Source organism: Parathielavia appendiculata (assembly GCF_033297405.1).
Source record: "Parathielavia appendiculata strain CBS 731.68 unplaced genomic scaffold N657scaffold_2, whole genome shotgun sequence".
Lineage (NCBI taxonomy): Eukaryota > Fungi > Ascomycota > Sordariomycetes > Sordariales > Chaetomiaceae > Parathielavia > Parathielavia appendiculata.
The window spans coordinates 3,719,521-3,731,975 of record NW_026944221.1 but is presented as its reverse complement, the minus strand read 5'-3'; the positions used below and the strand labels follow the sequence as shown (position 1 = coordinate 3,731,975).

The window sequence follows — 12,455 nt, the reverse complement described above, 5'->3', positions numbered from 1 at the left end:
GAGAGTAGAGGGCTTGTACGAGTTGATGGTTGAACGTCAAGGAATTGGATGTAGTTAGCGTGCCAAGGCCCTTTAGGCTTCGTGCCTCCGGGCGAAATAAATTCCATCCATCCATCCAGCCTAGGGCTGGCTTGATAGGAAAGGCTGCGTGAATCGTGCCGAAAACAGAATCCGTTTGCCTGTTCCGGTGCCACCGTGTGACCGGCGAAATGGAGACATCGCCTGTATTAAGTGCCGGCCTTGGGAATTGCACAAGCAGAGGTAGGGGAATCAGACCGGGGTGGTGCGGAAGGATAAGCCAGACAACGCGCCCCCCTCGCAGTGGCTCCTTTCTGAGTTCAAGCGGCGATAGTTCAACTGTGGAGGTGTTGGGAAGACAAGCTTCGGGGACCCAACCAGAAGACGGAACTGATGTTGCTGTGAGCCAAGTTGATGAATCCTCCTCCACGGCCTGGAGTCATGGCGGCGGTGTGACGGTTGAGGCTGCAAGGCGGAAGGCTGCCATTGTTGCGGTGCGTGGGGTGTGCAAGGCTGCCTTGACTGGTGCTTTCCCAGCTGGGTGCGTGTTGAGTCCGATCAATCGAGAAAACGGAAGGAGCTGCGGAACTGGTAATTTAGAATGTTGCATTGGGTTGGTTCGAGGCAGGGATGCAAACTTGGAACTTCCTTGTGTTGACCTCATCACCTCCGAGCTGGCCAGGTGGTTTTCATTGCAAGTCAGTCATGCCCAAATTCAGTCGGGCACTCTGTACTAAGGGCGAGCTCCCGACACAACACAGGAGATATGGGGGTTCATGTGCTGCTTGCAGGCGCCGCCTGTGCCTTAGCCTTCCATTACATGTTTGGGCGACCATGGACAACGGAGGTAGCTCCGTAAGGTAAGGCAGACCAAAGCACACAAGGAAGGCCAGTGATGTTCTTCAACTTCTTGCTCAGGGTGAGGCGTCAACAGTGGCTGCGGTTTCCATTGTTGTTTCTCTCCAGCGAAACCGTTGGCGGCGTCCAGAATGCAGGGCAGGTCGAGCGCAGGATCGAGCAGCCAAAGAAGCAAGTCACACCATGTGCAGGATATGACTGCGTCTCAAACGGCACCGATCGATTTTCTCTCTCCAGCTAAACACCTACACAGCGCAGCAAAGCAAGGGACATGCTCAGTGCTGACTTCTCTCCACATTGCCCTTCATGCTACATTTGCTGTGTGGCTCTGCCTTCAATGCTGAAGGACGGGCGTGTCGAGCTGTCCGTTCCGATCCTGCAAGAGATCTCCGGCCGTTGTGTTGCTTGGGCAGGAAAAGCTCATAACTCGGAATTGGGCGGGACGAGGCGCTACGAGCCAACGACAGGCGCGATGCGTTCGGAATCACGTCCCCGCAACTTAGGCATTCTGCCCACGGTGATGCTGGAGCGCCAATCGAGAATTGGGGTCAGGCTGGGAGATGCCCTGGATTCAGGCGGCTCTTGATGGTAATTACTCTGATGAGGCTTCCCAAACGCGACGGAAGTGCGTCAGGGAGCACGTCTGTCGGTCTTCCTGGGAATGAATCCTCAAGTGGCTCTGAGCCCCATCGGCGTTGGTCGCGGTACCCTCTTCCTGCCGCTCTCGAGTAGTGCGCAGTGAATCGTCGGCGTTTGGATACTTCGGTGCTTTTTATTACGCATAGGGCTCACCGGCCACCTCCACTGCAATCGAGGGCTTCCAAGTTGGACCAATCCTCCTTGGCGCGTACCGTGACTGTCGTATCTGGTTCACGTAATGCAATGCAGGTATCCAGTGTGCCACGGAGGCCGCAGCGTCTGGCTGGCTGCCTCATCTCCATCCAGTTTCTCCTTCGCCAACAAGCCAGGGCCCATGGGCTTGACGGCGGCAATGGCAAACTGGAGTTTCAAACGGCACCCACAATAGCTCCCCGCGCAACGACACCTTCTCGACGAATGATGAACGACGCCCGAGACCAGCTGCAAGACTCGGCCCGTCGGGCACACACCACTACCTCCGTTTGCGTCCCGCGTTTTCCGCCCAACCCTCTGAAACATCCAAACGACGCCGTCAAACCAACCAATCTAGTCGCCATGCTTTTCTCATTCCGCGGACCCCCCACAGCGACGACAAGATAGGTATGAGTTGAGCCCGGCGGTTCCGTCGCGGTCTGGCTGCCGCCCCAGGAATGGTTTCCCTAGCGTCAGATACGCAAAATACCGCCGATGGTAGTCCGACAGCGCCCACAGTTCCTAGCAACTCCATCCATCTTCCTACGAGTTTCGTCCAAATTCGACAGCGCTCTCGATAGCACCGTCCAGAGCACCATGGAGATGACAGTGGCCTGAACACCGGACGCCCTAGACCAGCCTGTCGTTGAAGTCGACAAGAAAGGCGTGGCCGAAGTGGAGAGGTCCTGGGTCATTTCAAAAGTTCGTACTCAACTGGTTTCAGAATTCGAACCTTCAACTGACCCGGATAGAAGAGCGTGGACCAGGCATCGACGACTTATCACGCGAATGTTTCCCACTTCCTACCATCCAAGCCCAACTCGCCCGAGCTACTCTTGATGTTCATCAAAGCTCCGGTTTCGCCATCGTCATGGGCCTTGATCCTCGCAAGTACACTGCCGAAGACAATGTGATCATCTTCGTTGGCATTGCCGGCTAGATTAACGAGCAAAGGGTGTCCAGGACAAGGGTCCATGTTGAGCACGGCTCGCGTTCCGTTCATGCCTGCCATAACCCGGCTCTGACCTAGTAGCCCAGTATTCCCTATGATTTGAAGTAGCATATCCTGAAGATTCAGTGAAGCAGTAGCCCTATTAAATAATTAAATACTCTCTCAAAAGATCCACGTAATTGAGGATAATTCATTCAAAGATCTGATCCTTCCCTTACTACATCTATTACTTCATTTGGAACTGTATTCGCCTCATGTCACGGACTGCAAGGTCTAAATCACGCCTCCCGAGATGCGCCACGGCATTCACACGACTACCGGTTTAGTACGTTGCTCGTTGGAGTGTACGCGACTACTTTTCCTCGCTGACGAGACACGGCTTCTAGGCTTGGCACTGCGACATGGGAATCGATCCTCTCGCGCTTCACGTCCGATCTCTGGCGGCTACTGGTGGCAGCATCTTCGTGGCATCGTCGTGGACGATATACAAGGAACTTGTAGCTGTGTATGCTGAAGTCCTCAACGCACTGCGTGTTCCGAGCTGGCCCATCCAGATGTGAGTCGGCCCGTCGACTCCCATGACTAGGTTGATTTTAGCTTCCTCTACGCCTTGCCCTGCACACTGCAGCCTTGCTGATGCTTTAGTCTCTAGGTCTGGTGATCCTCCGCGCTACATTGTCGCGCCTCTGCTGCACATTAGCAGGGACAAGATCATCATCAGCGTTGACCCGGAACGTCTTGGGCTCCACCCTGCAACAGCCAAGACTGGCCGTGAGTCGCCTGTACCATCTCTCACCTCATTCCAGTTCGAGGCCCTCGAACTTCTCTCGAACTTGGCGTCCAATACCGCCATCGGCTCGACACGAGGGAGGGAGACATGGTCTTCATCAACAATTTCGCCCTCTTGCACGACCGAGACTCCTACGTCGATCTTAAATACGGGCGTCACTTTGTCCGACTGTGGCATCGGAACCCGGAGCTGGCTTGGTACCTCCCCAGTCGATGCTGGTGCCATGGGAGGCTGCATCTGGGCATGACAGGCAGGAATCCGCGGGGCTCGAGAAGTGGTACCCCGTCGTGCTACCTTTGAGTACAAGCCGCCCAAGTACACAGCCGGTTCTGCCGCCTTCATCCTCGAGGACAGTGAAGACGTCAACGGCAAGGGCTTGATTTAGACGAACGTTGTCGCATAACTGCTCCCGGTGCAACAACGTTCGACGCTACTAACAATTCACGACATTTCTGTCTTGCGCACCTTGACATTAACCTTCACGCCGGATTTCAGGCTGCCATCCATACTCAATTGGTTTGAAACGAGTTTCTCCGGGCACGACCTGCCCCAGATTGGATGCTAGGAGCTTTGGATAGGAGACTCGGGAGGCGGCAACCCTCCTATTCAGCTTCAGTCACAACCGTTCATTAACGCAGTTATGAATTGTGGGCTACCTCTAACTTGCTATTTCCTGCGTCTCAGTCTGGTATCCCTAGGCCAATCCCAACATGTCTCGAGACATAACACATTGCTGACTGTGAAAAGTCTCAGCCTCTGAGAGGAGACGACATCAGCCATCATTGCCTGGGCTATACTCCCAGCTCCCGAACCCGGAACAACGGGAAACCCCACAGTTGGCACCTGAGCAACGAGCCCAGGAGTCATCCGGACCTGATCCGGGCCAACCCTCTTCCTGCTTACCGCTTTGGTCTGTTGAAGGCGCCTGTACCCTAGGGAAAATGACCTGGTACACGCGAAGACGGTCGTCGCTAATGGTCAGATACAGCTCGTGCGGGCGCCAGGTGAAGGCGAATGGCAACGTCGGTACAAAAGGCCGGGCAAACGAGCATCCCAGGCACGCGGCCGATCAGTTGGAACGTCTAGCACTATGCCGAACGAGGGCGAAACAGACATCAACCTTACCTTACCAACCCCCCCGCGTTTAACGGCTTCTTCCCAATGGTCAGAGCCGTCCACATGGCGTCAAAGCCATTATCGTCAGTCCGCCTTCCATTCACAATGCAGCCAGTGGACGGCTTGGAAATCTGCCCTTCAAATATCGAACACTGCTCACTGCCCCTTTTTGAACACCAGCTCGACATCAAGAACCGCCCTTTTTCTCCGCGGGCGATACCCTCTTCAGAAAGATTCCTGACCAACGAGAATGCTGAAGCTACGAAACAAGCTCTCTACGAACCCCGGGGAGAATATACAAGTACAGTCCCGCCAAACCCTTGACCCGAACAGGGCCTGACGTTGCGAAATTGGCCGCCGGTTGGCACCGCTGGGGCAGTGTCGAGGGGGAAGCAAATACGAACACGTCCGTTGATTAAGCTCGCTCATTCTTATGGTCCAGGTCTTTGATCCTCCCTGTATCCCACAGCTCATTTCTCGTGAATTGATGGACCCGAGGGCCATCCTGCAGCGTTAACGGATGTACTGCACAGTGCAGTCCAAGCCATGACCTTCATCCTTCTTCCTTCAGCTTGAATTCCTCACGGGAAATTCCCGCATTCCTGCCCATGTTTTGATCTAAAAAGAACTGAGTCCCGCCCTGTAACCACCCGAGCAGTTTCGGCCCGAGAAGGAAAGGGTGGTGCTATCTTCTTCCCGCTGCAGATTCTCCCAGTCTCAGCAAACCAATACCTAGCCACGAAACAAACGCACGTTGGTGCAACCGTGACTCAGGCGCGGGTTATGGGATGAATCTCAGGGTGGTGTGCTCAGAAAGCTCGGTGCTTCTCCTCAGGTTGCGCCTAGGTAGTCTCCGTCTCACGATGGGTTGGCCTCAGCTGCGTGCAAGGTGTCATTAGCACGCTTCTCATGGCTCAACTTATTGACAGCACACCAGCTGCTAGCACGGCTATGATATTCCGCAATTCGACATACCACGCTCGGCAGACTTGTCAGCAGCCGGCATTCGAGATGGTGGCGGCTTAGAGGCTCGGATTCATTCCCCGTTCCCCGGGTTCTCTCTCTCACCTCTCGGATTTCCTCTTTTCATTCCTGCCCGGTGGTGCAGATCTTGGCATGACCACGACCCCGTCCACCATTACGGAAGCTCGCCCGACAGGTTATCGTCAACAGACTAATGCATGGCTCAGGCTGACCAAGTGGCACGACGGCATGGCTTAGTTGGCAGAATGGTATCATTTTGCCCCGATCTCCATAATGGTGTGCTCTTGACAATAACATGCTACGGACGCAGAGCCCATTGATGGACCAGATCATGTTAAGGGAAGTCCCGGCGGCGCTGGCAGAAAGCTCAGCAGCTACTAGGCATCTCCCTGGTTCGTGTTCATCGAAGGAACCAGCAGCGAACCAGCCCCGAGTGCCACGTCGCACAACGATACATTGCAGGTCGCGATTGCCAATGCATATACCGAGCGATATGCATCCTGCAGCTTCTTTCAACATTCTGCAGACCTGAGGTGCATTACAACCTAACCTTTACTCCTTTAGGAGAATCCGCATGGCTGCGACCTCGTCCAGTCAAAGGTGATTGGAGTTTGATCGATCTGACCTCAGTCTGGGCTCAGTGCGTTCGTGGCGTGCTGCACCGCTCTCGTCTCGCCTATTCGTTGGGGAAACATGGCGATTGTTATGCCGTCTGGTCCAGCTGCTCTTTCAGCATCGTACCTCTCAAGCCGTGGAGCAAGATGGTGGCCCCTTTTAAGATTCCCTGCTTCGCGGAAAGGTCTCGAGGTGAGAGTTGGAGACTACCTCACCAGGTAACCTGTCCGGCTCTTTCTTTCTTTCCCATTTCTCAGCGTCATAATCATCCTCGATGGTTATACTTTTTTTTGTCTTTCTTCCATCTTTCTTTTCTTCTTTCTTCCTTCCCATCTGTTTATCTTATTTGATCATTTTGTCTTATTATTCTTAATCGTTCTCTTACTTTCTGTGGTTCATGTTCTCTACTCTTGTCTAAGCAGCACCTGCTAATGCTACACTAACAAACTAACTTGGGCTGGGTTGTAATCCAGTACACGTTGTAAGAGCACCAAGCCCAGCCCTTGCTTCGCCCATCCCGTCCTCTGCCGTCAAGAAAACACCACAACCAGGTCCTCCCTGGGTACCACCCATCCCCACTCCCTGTTTCACACTCTCCTCCAACCCCATCCTACCCCGTACACGCACCTCCCCTTCACACCGCAGACAAGCTCGTCACCCTCGCCAGCCCTCCTCCATCGTGCCTCACCCCAGGCTTCAGTGCCGCGCTGAACCGGCTCGCGGCACGGATCCGCTCGCCGTAGGCAATGAACCCAAACGGGACCAGCGCCAAGCCGGCACTGACGCCTGCCAGCACGGTGCAGGACCATGCGATGCCCAACGCGTCCACCATGTCCTCGATGGCCAGCGGCAGCACGGCGCCCGCCGCGCTCCGAGTCATGCTCATGGCGGCGAGCGCCGAGGCTGAGTAGACGCCGTATGCGTCTGTGACGTACTGCCGAGGTGTATGTTAGCAATGCTACTCGGTTGGGTGTTGCACAATTGATGTCAGATGTATTTGTAGGGTAGCATACGTTGATGATGCCCACGTAGATCAGGTGGGATGCCAGTCCGTAGGAAATGGTTGATGACAGGGGCACGAGCCAGTGTATGTCCGGCCGCGCCGACCAACCCAGCCACAGCATGGAGACGACGAAGAGTGGTCCGCCTGTGCAGACCAGGGGAAGGCGGAGGTATTCTTCGCGTTTCGTGGGATGTTTTACGCTGAGGCGCGGGGCGAAGCCATCGTACCAGAAGAAAATGAAACAACCGATGAGGGTGCCAAGTCCCGCTTTGTCTGTGTCAGCATCCCAGTGGCGAGGAAAAATGTGAAACAGGTGGACTGACTGATGGTGAAAAGTATACCGGACATTCCTGGGCTAAACCCGTACACACCTTGAAAGACACGTGGGAAGATCTGGATTAGCCTGCTGGCGTTAGCTACTACCGTTCACAGGTCACTACATGGGCGGGAGCGGCCTACATGTAAAATACGGCGTAGACAAAGCCCATATATGCGCAGGACAGAGACACGACCATCTCCCCAAGAAGCAGGCGCCACGGCCTCGACAGGGTGGTTTTCTTATCCAGTCAGTCGTCCTATGTCTTTTTCTCTTGGTGGGATCACTCACGTAGGCGTCCCAAGCGCTCTCCTGCTTCAGCTCGGTCTCAGCCACGAACCGCTTGCCAATGTCCAGGTTCCCCTTATTCAACTTGACTGCTTTTCTCCTCAGAATCGCCGAGGCCAGCGTCTCGGGCATTAACAACACACCAAGAAGCGAGGTCACGGGTAGAGATAGCGCAATCCTTGAGGGAGGAAAGGTCAGCAACAGCTCGCAGGGCAAAGGTAATCTATACGAGGCAGACTCGCCAGAAAACAGCCCGCCAGCCCAGCTTGGGGCTGAGAAAACCTGACATGATAGGGGCGCCCAAGGGGCCAATGAAGCACATGGCCGACCTGGAATTGATCGTCAGCGACCTGCCTGGGGCACCCGCACGTTCAGCTTCCGCTTCTTCCTTCTTCTCCTCGTCCCCTTCCAGTACACGCCAGAGAAACAGAGAAGGCCGGCCTGTCAGCCCAAAGGAACTCCTCTAGGATCCTGCCCCTGAACAGTACAACGCATCATCCCTCCTCAACGACCTAGAAGCAACATTCCCCGGACCCCCTTTCTCCTCAAACAAAACAATCCCAGCACCCACTCCCCAGATCCACAGCCAGTCCGAACTCCCTGGTAGACAGCCAGCAGCGAACAAGATAGAGTACTCACCAGATCATAATAACCCGCCCCCTCCCCACCTCTCCATCATACAAGTCCGCGATGACCCCGCCAAACACACTGATGGGCGGGCTCCCAGCCATTCCGGCCAGGAACCGCAGCGCCAGAAACGCGGCCCAGTCCTGCACGACCGCCTGGCCCACCGAGAACAGCACAAACAGCGCAGCACCCGTGGCCAGGACGCGCCAACGTCCTACGAGGGGGGATTCGCTTAGAGGTGCCCTATTATGACCGTGTACAACATCATCGTAAGTCATCAAACTGTATTATGCTGGGGGAAGCTGGGAGGGCATGTTCTGCCCGGGGCCACTCACCATAGCAGCGGTCCAAATACAAAACCGGCGAGGAACAAGGAAGCGGGCAGGACGCGCTGCGGGCCTGTTGGGTCCGGGACGTGGAAGGAAACCGGAAGTGGCGGGGAGAAGTTGGAGGGGAGAGTCGAGAAGAAGGTCGTACTTGTCGTAGAGATAAATGCGGTGAGGAAGATGAAGGACTTAGTTTTCTGGAAAGAAGACGGGTTAGGCGTGTGTGTGCTCCAGGAGGAAAGAAGGAAAGAGAAAGGACAGGTAACGCACAGTTGACCAGTTGTGAGGGTTGGCTGGGTCGTTGGGTTCAAAGGAGACTATGGTTAGAGCTTCATCCGGTGCGGCGGTGGACGGCTGATGTTGGTCAATATCTGTCAGGGGTAACACGATCTCGTTCCTGCTAGTGCTGCTGGTCGACAGCGAGGCCGGGCAGGCCTTCTCGGCCTCTTTACAAGGCTTGGTCTTTTCCATCGTGTGGGTGCATCGACAGAGTTGAGAAGCATTCGATGCTGAACGTCGCGGCTACCTTCGTGCTCGACCTAATGGTAACGATGCTGTGCATGGCAGCCCGGCGCAGACATACACACTGGAGCATGGCCGCTTATTTATGAGCATGGCCTGGACTTCACTCGTTTTGACACTTCGATCCACGATCAGCCCCTGCTGTTGAATAAGGCTTTCACTAACGAGTTATGGCGATTCTGGAAGGTCCCATCCCCCATGGTGAACCCGGCTCAGCGTCATTCCTGTCCGATGACGGCCCGTAGCGCCGGCACCGTGGGCTCCGATGGCCCTCCGGTGGGATCGGTGCTGTGGGTCTGGACACCATTCCTGGCTGGGATCGCTCCCCGGCACTTCTGTTTCTTGGTCTCGATCTGTGTTCGAAGCCGAGAGGGGGAAAGGCGTTTGGCTGTTCAATCTGTGACGTTATGAAGATAAGGGAAGGAGTATCAATGGGATACCGTCGTTGAATCTGTTCTCGGCTTCAGCAAACACTGTTGGCGGAGATCGCCCGGAAATAAGGAGCGTGTAAGTCGCAGTCCAGGCTCAGACTGCCGTGGAGGGTCCCAGAGCTTACTTACCCTTACACAGTACACCGCTCCAGACCTGCATCTGGATACAAGACCAGAGAGAAGCGCAGAGATACCAATCAACAATAAAGATGTGTAGAAGTCCGAGGCCCGTAAGCTGTTGGTGCATTCCGGAGAATGAAAAGCGGCCGAAGGCAGGTGGGGCATCTCTGACCGCCAGAGGTGCCCCGAGTCCCGAGCTGGTCAGGAGAAGACGTTCAAGAAAGGTCCGAAATGTGCCTGGTAGCCTGGGTGCCAAAAATCCCAATCTCTATGCACATGCATACACGAGGCGACAAGCTGCATGGACCCGGCGCCGGTCCATGGGTAAATGGAAATCCACGAGGATGGCCTGGTACCCGATTGGTTCCCGGCAGCTGCACGATGTCATATGCCCCTTTGGAGAATGTCTCTTTCGGCGTCGTTTCGTGCCAAGCAGTATCTGACATCGGGAACATGTCCGAGGTCCGGCAGCCATCACTCCGGGCCGGACTTCCTTTGCCCGAGATTCCGGTATCGATCCGGCCGGCCAGAGCCGTTTTCGAGTTGGTGCTGGTCGTGACCCGGAGTGCACCTGTGTTGCTGCACAGCTTTGCTGTACGTATTCTCGACTCCAGGGGGCTGAACCTTGGTCGAGACTCGAAATTTTCTTGTCTATAAGCGGTGGTCGGCATAAGAGAGGTACTGCTTCGAAACGACAATGCTAATAAGGATGAACTAAGATCCCAACCTCAGACTCCGCGCCAACCGCACGTCAATCATACTTTCCCCCATTCATACGCCAAACCAAGGTATCATATGCAAAGGAAGTAGGATTTGTTAGTCGGAACTGCCCGAATACCGTTCCAAGACCCAGTCTAGCACACTAGTCCTGATGCCAAATGTGAAACGCCAATGCTCATGAACCGCCATAAGTGTGCACGTTTGTGTATGCAGTCGTACTCCATGTGTTGAGAGGAGAGTTGCGGAACTGAAAGGGGTATCTCGTTCCGAAACGCCAGAGCTCAAACAAACACTGAAAGAAACCGGTTCCAGGTTTTGAGGAGCAAGTTAAGAAGCAAACCAAAGGCGCCAAGCACGCTAAATATCTGGAGAATTTCCCAGGGATACCGAGTTCGCACTTCGGTCTCGAGGAACCCCTCCTGCCCCTTGTTGAGGGGATTGGCAGGGCTCTCCGGGAAGCGACCGGTCGATAGGTACTGCTCCATGAAAGCGTCTTTTTCGTACCATCGCTCTCGAAGCCAGACATCGAACTCCTCCTGGTTGTCCAACGGGATGTCGGCTATACGGAATCGGCGCCAGTAGAAATTGACCGATTTTGGCGGCTGTCCCCGGATGTAAGTGCTCGAGAGGGTGAAGATCGTCTCGCCAAATTTGCCTCGGCTGTATGACTTGTTAGCAGATGGGGTTGCAGGATCCAGGGGGAAGCATACCCAACTCCCTCGTAGGCAACAGTGCAGTCGTAAACGTAGTCAAGCGTGCCCTTCAGCTCGTTAAGGCAGTAGTATATGCCTGTGCTTCGCGGGAGCAGCACATGTTCTGGGTCCTTCACGCCAACCTTGGCCGCCCACGTTGAAGACTTCTTCCTGCCGTTTGCAGAGGCATTCGTCCCCTCCGGAAACAGGAGAAGCCACATGGGGTCGAGGTACTTCTTCCCGTCAGGCGCCGTGTGCTTCGTCTTCAGCTTGGTCAGCCTGTGAGCCAGCCGCGGCTGGTCGACGGCCATTTTCCGAGACATGAATATGAAGCCGTAGAACATCATGCCGGGCCCCACTATGGGAATATACTTGAGCGACTCCTTCAGGATGATGTAGAGCGAGCCGTGCATTTTGGGCACATTCGCATAGCCGACCCACCACAAGTACAGCCAGTCCGTGTATATCTGCAACCATGTCAGCCCAAACGAGACAACCGCCTAGCCGTATCCTGAAATTGTATGTACCTGATGGTTGGCGATCATGATCATGCGCTCTGGGAACAGAAACTCCACGAGGCCATCTTCCGTCTTCCGGATCTGGCCGGCCACCGAGGCATCCCCGCTAATGCGTATTGTAGTCGGACCCCACCACTGGGTCATGGTGGTAATCATCACCCCGAAAGACCGCTTGGTGAGGGACATGTAGGCATAGTAGAGCTCGCGATTAATCCAGTAGAGGGGTGCGCCGATGAGCTGGGTCGCGTGGATACTGTCATCCAAGTATCAAGTGTCAGCCTTTCGCCGAGTGCCTGGGATAGCAACATAATGGGGTTGCATACCCAACGGCACAGACGGAGAAATAGAGGGCAAAGGAGACGGCCCGGAGCACCTGCACCAGCCTGCCGTGTTTCTCGCGGCCGGAAGGGTGGGCCGTGGCAGCCGGCACCGCGGTGGCCAACTTGCCCGCTTCGGCGGCCATTGTCGACTAGGCGCGCGATGACGCAGTTCGGCGGCAGTCGACAGTGCCAAGACTTCCAAGGGTCGAAAAGCCGTGAAGCGGGTTGGGCCGCCAGTTCGAGTCGCGAAACGAGAAGAGATCGAGAACCTCCGGCGTGGGAATTCGGGGAGCGGGAGCGTCTTAATCAGACGGTCGTGAATAGGAGTTTTGTATATGTTCGGCGAGGTTGACCGCAAGGCAGGCAGCCGCGGTCGCAGGCGCAAGGTGAGCTGGTGCTGCAGGGTCA

General features: G+C 55.3%; 6 protein-coding genes across 6 annotated transcripts; 3 read left to right on the top strand and 3 right to left on the bottom strand.

Moving 5' to 3' along the window:
• Nucleotides 1-858, top strand: N657DRAFT_238485 (uncharacterized protein). The gene has a single exon (XM_062786368.1). It carries the CDS (start codon nucleotides 210-212, stop codon nucleotides 753-755), a length of 546 nt encoding a protein of 181 aa, XP_062651789.1. The 5' UTR covers nucleotides 1-209; the 3' UTR covers nucleotides 756-858.
• A 752-nt stretch (nucleotides 859-1,610) lies between these two features.
• Nucleotides 1,611-2,277, top strand: N657DRAFT_238483 (uncharacterized protein). Its single transcript, XM_062786367.1, has one exon. It carries the CDS (start codon nucleotides 1,759-1,761, stop codon nucleotides 2,113-2,115), a length of 357 nt encoding a protein of 118 aa, XP_062651788.1. The 5' UTR covers nucleotides 1,611-1,758; the 3' UTR covers nucleotides 2,116-2,277.
• On the bottom strand, nucleotides 1,901-2,534 carry N657DRAFT_642096 (uncharacterized protein). Its single transcript, XM_062792275.1, has 2 exons — nucleotides 2,463-2,534; nucleotides 1,901-2,409 (listed from the first exon to the last, which is right to left on the bottom strand). The coding sequence occupies exon 2, from the start codon at nucleotides 2,400-2,402 to the stop codon at nucleotides 2,181-2,183; it is 222 nt and encodes a 73-aa protein (XP_062651787.1). The 5' UTR covers nucleotides 2,403-2,409; nucleotides 2,463-2,534; the 3' UTR covers nucleotides 1,901-2,180.
• A 417-nt stretch (nucleotides 2,535-2,951) lies between these two features.
• N657DRAFT_631706 (Clavaminate synthase-like protein) lies at nucleotides 2,952-3,834 on the top strand (the record flags this gene model as incomplete). Its single annotated transcript, XM_062791084.1, has 5 exons — nucleotides 2,952-2,984; nucleotides 3,046-3,215; nucleotides 3,312-3,430; nucleotides 3,466-3,657; nucleotides 3,704-3,834. The coding sequence occupies 5 exons, from the start codon at nucleotides 2,952-2,954 to the stop codon at nucleotides 3,832-3,834; spliced, it is 645 nt and encodes a 214-aa protein (XP_062651786.1).
• A 2,711-nt stretch (nucleotides 3,835-6,545) lies between these two features.
• N657DRAFT_654083 (MFS general substrate transporter) lies at nucleotides 6,546-9,195 on the bottom strand (the record flags this gene model as incomplete). Its single annotated transcript, XM_062794473.1, has 10 exons — nucleotides 6,546-6,578; nucleotides 6,853-7,098; nucleotides 7,178-7,434; nucleotides 7,491-7,570; nucleotides 7,627-7,724; nucleotides 7,775-7,975; nucleotides 8,010-8,100; nucleotides 8,411-8,641; nucleotides 8,734-8,874; nucleotides 9,002-9,195. The coding sequence occupies 10 exons, from the start codon at nucleotides 9,193-9,195 to the stop codon at nucleotides 6,546-6,548; spliced, it is 1,572 nt and encodes a 523-aa protein (XP_062651785.1).
• Nucleotides 9,196-10,798: 1,603 nt separating this feature from the next.
• On the bottom strand, nucleotides 10,799-12,190 carry N657DRAFT_565096 (acyltransferase-domain-containing protein; the record flags this gene model as incomplete). Its single annotated transcript, XM_062788334.1, has 4 exons — nucleotides 10,799-11,177; nucleotides 11,228-11,676; nucleotides 11,737-11,980; nucleotides 12,051-12,190. 4 exons carry the CDS (start codon nucleotides 12,188-12,190, stop codon nucleotides 10,799-10,801), a joined length of 1,212 nt encoding a protein of 403 aa, XP_062651784.1.
• Nucleotides 12,191-12,455: the final 265 nt, after the last annotated feature.

Bases quoted from the DNA above. Each gene is read 5' to 3' on its own strand.
- N657DRAFT_238485 (XM_062786368.1), top strand. From the start codon at position 210: ATGGAGACATCGCCTGTATTAAGTGCCGGCCTTGGGAATTGCACAAGC.
- N657DRAFT_238483 (XM_062786367.1), top strand. From the start codon at position 1,759: ATGCAGGTATCCAGTGTGCCACGGAGGCCGCAGCGTCTGGCTGGCTGC.
- N657DRAFT_642096 (XM_062792275.1), bottom strand. From the start codon at position 2,402: ATGACCCAGGACCTCTCCACTTCGGCCACGCCTTTCTTGTCGACTTCA.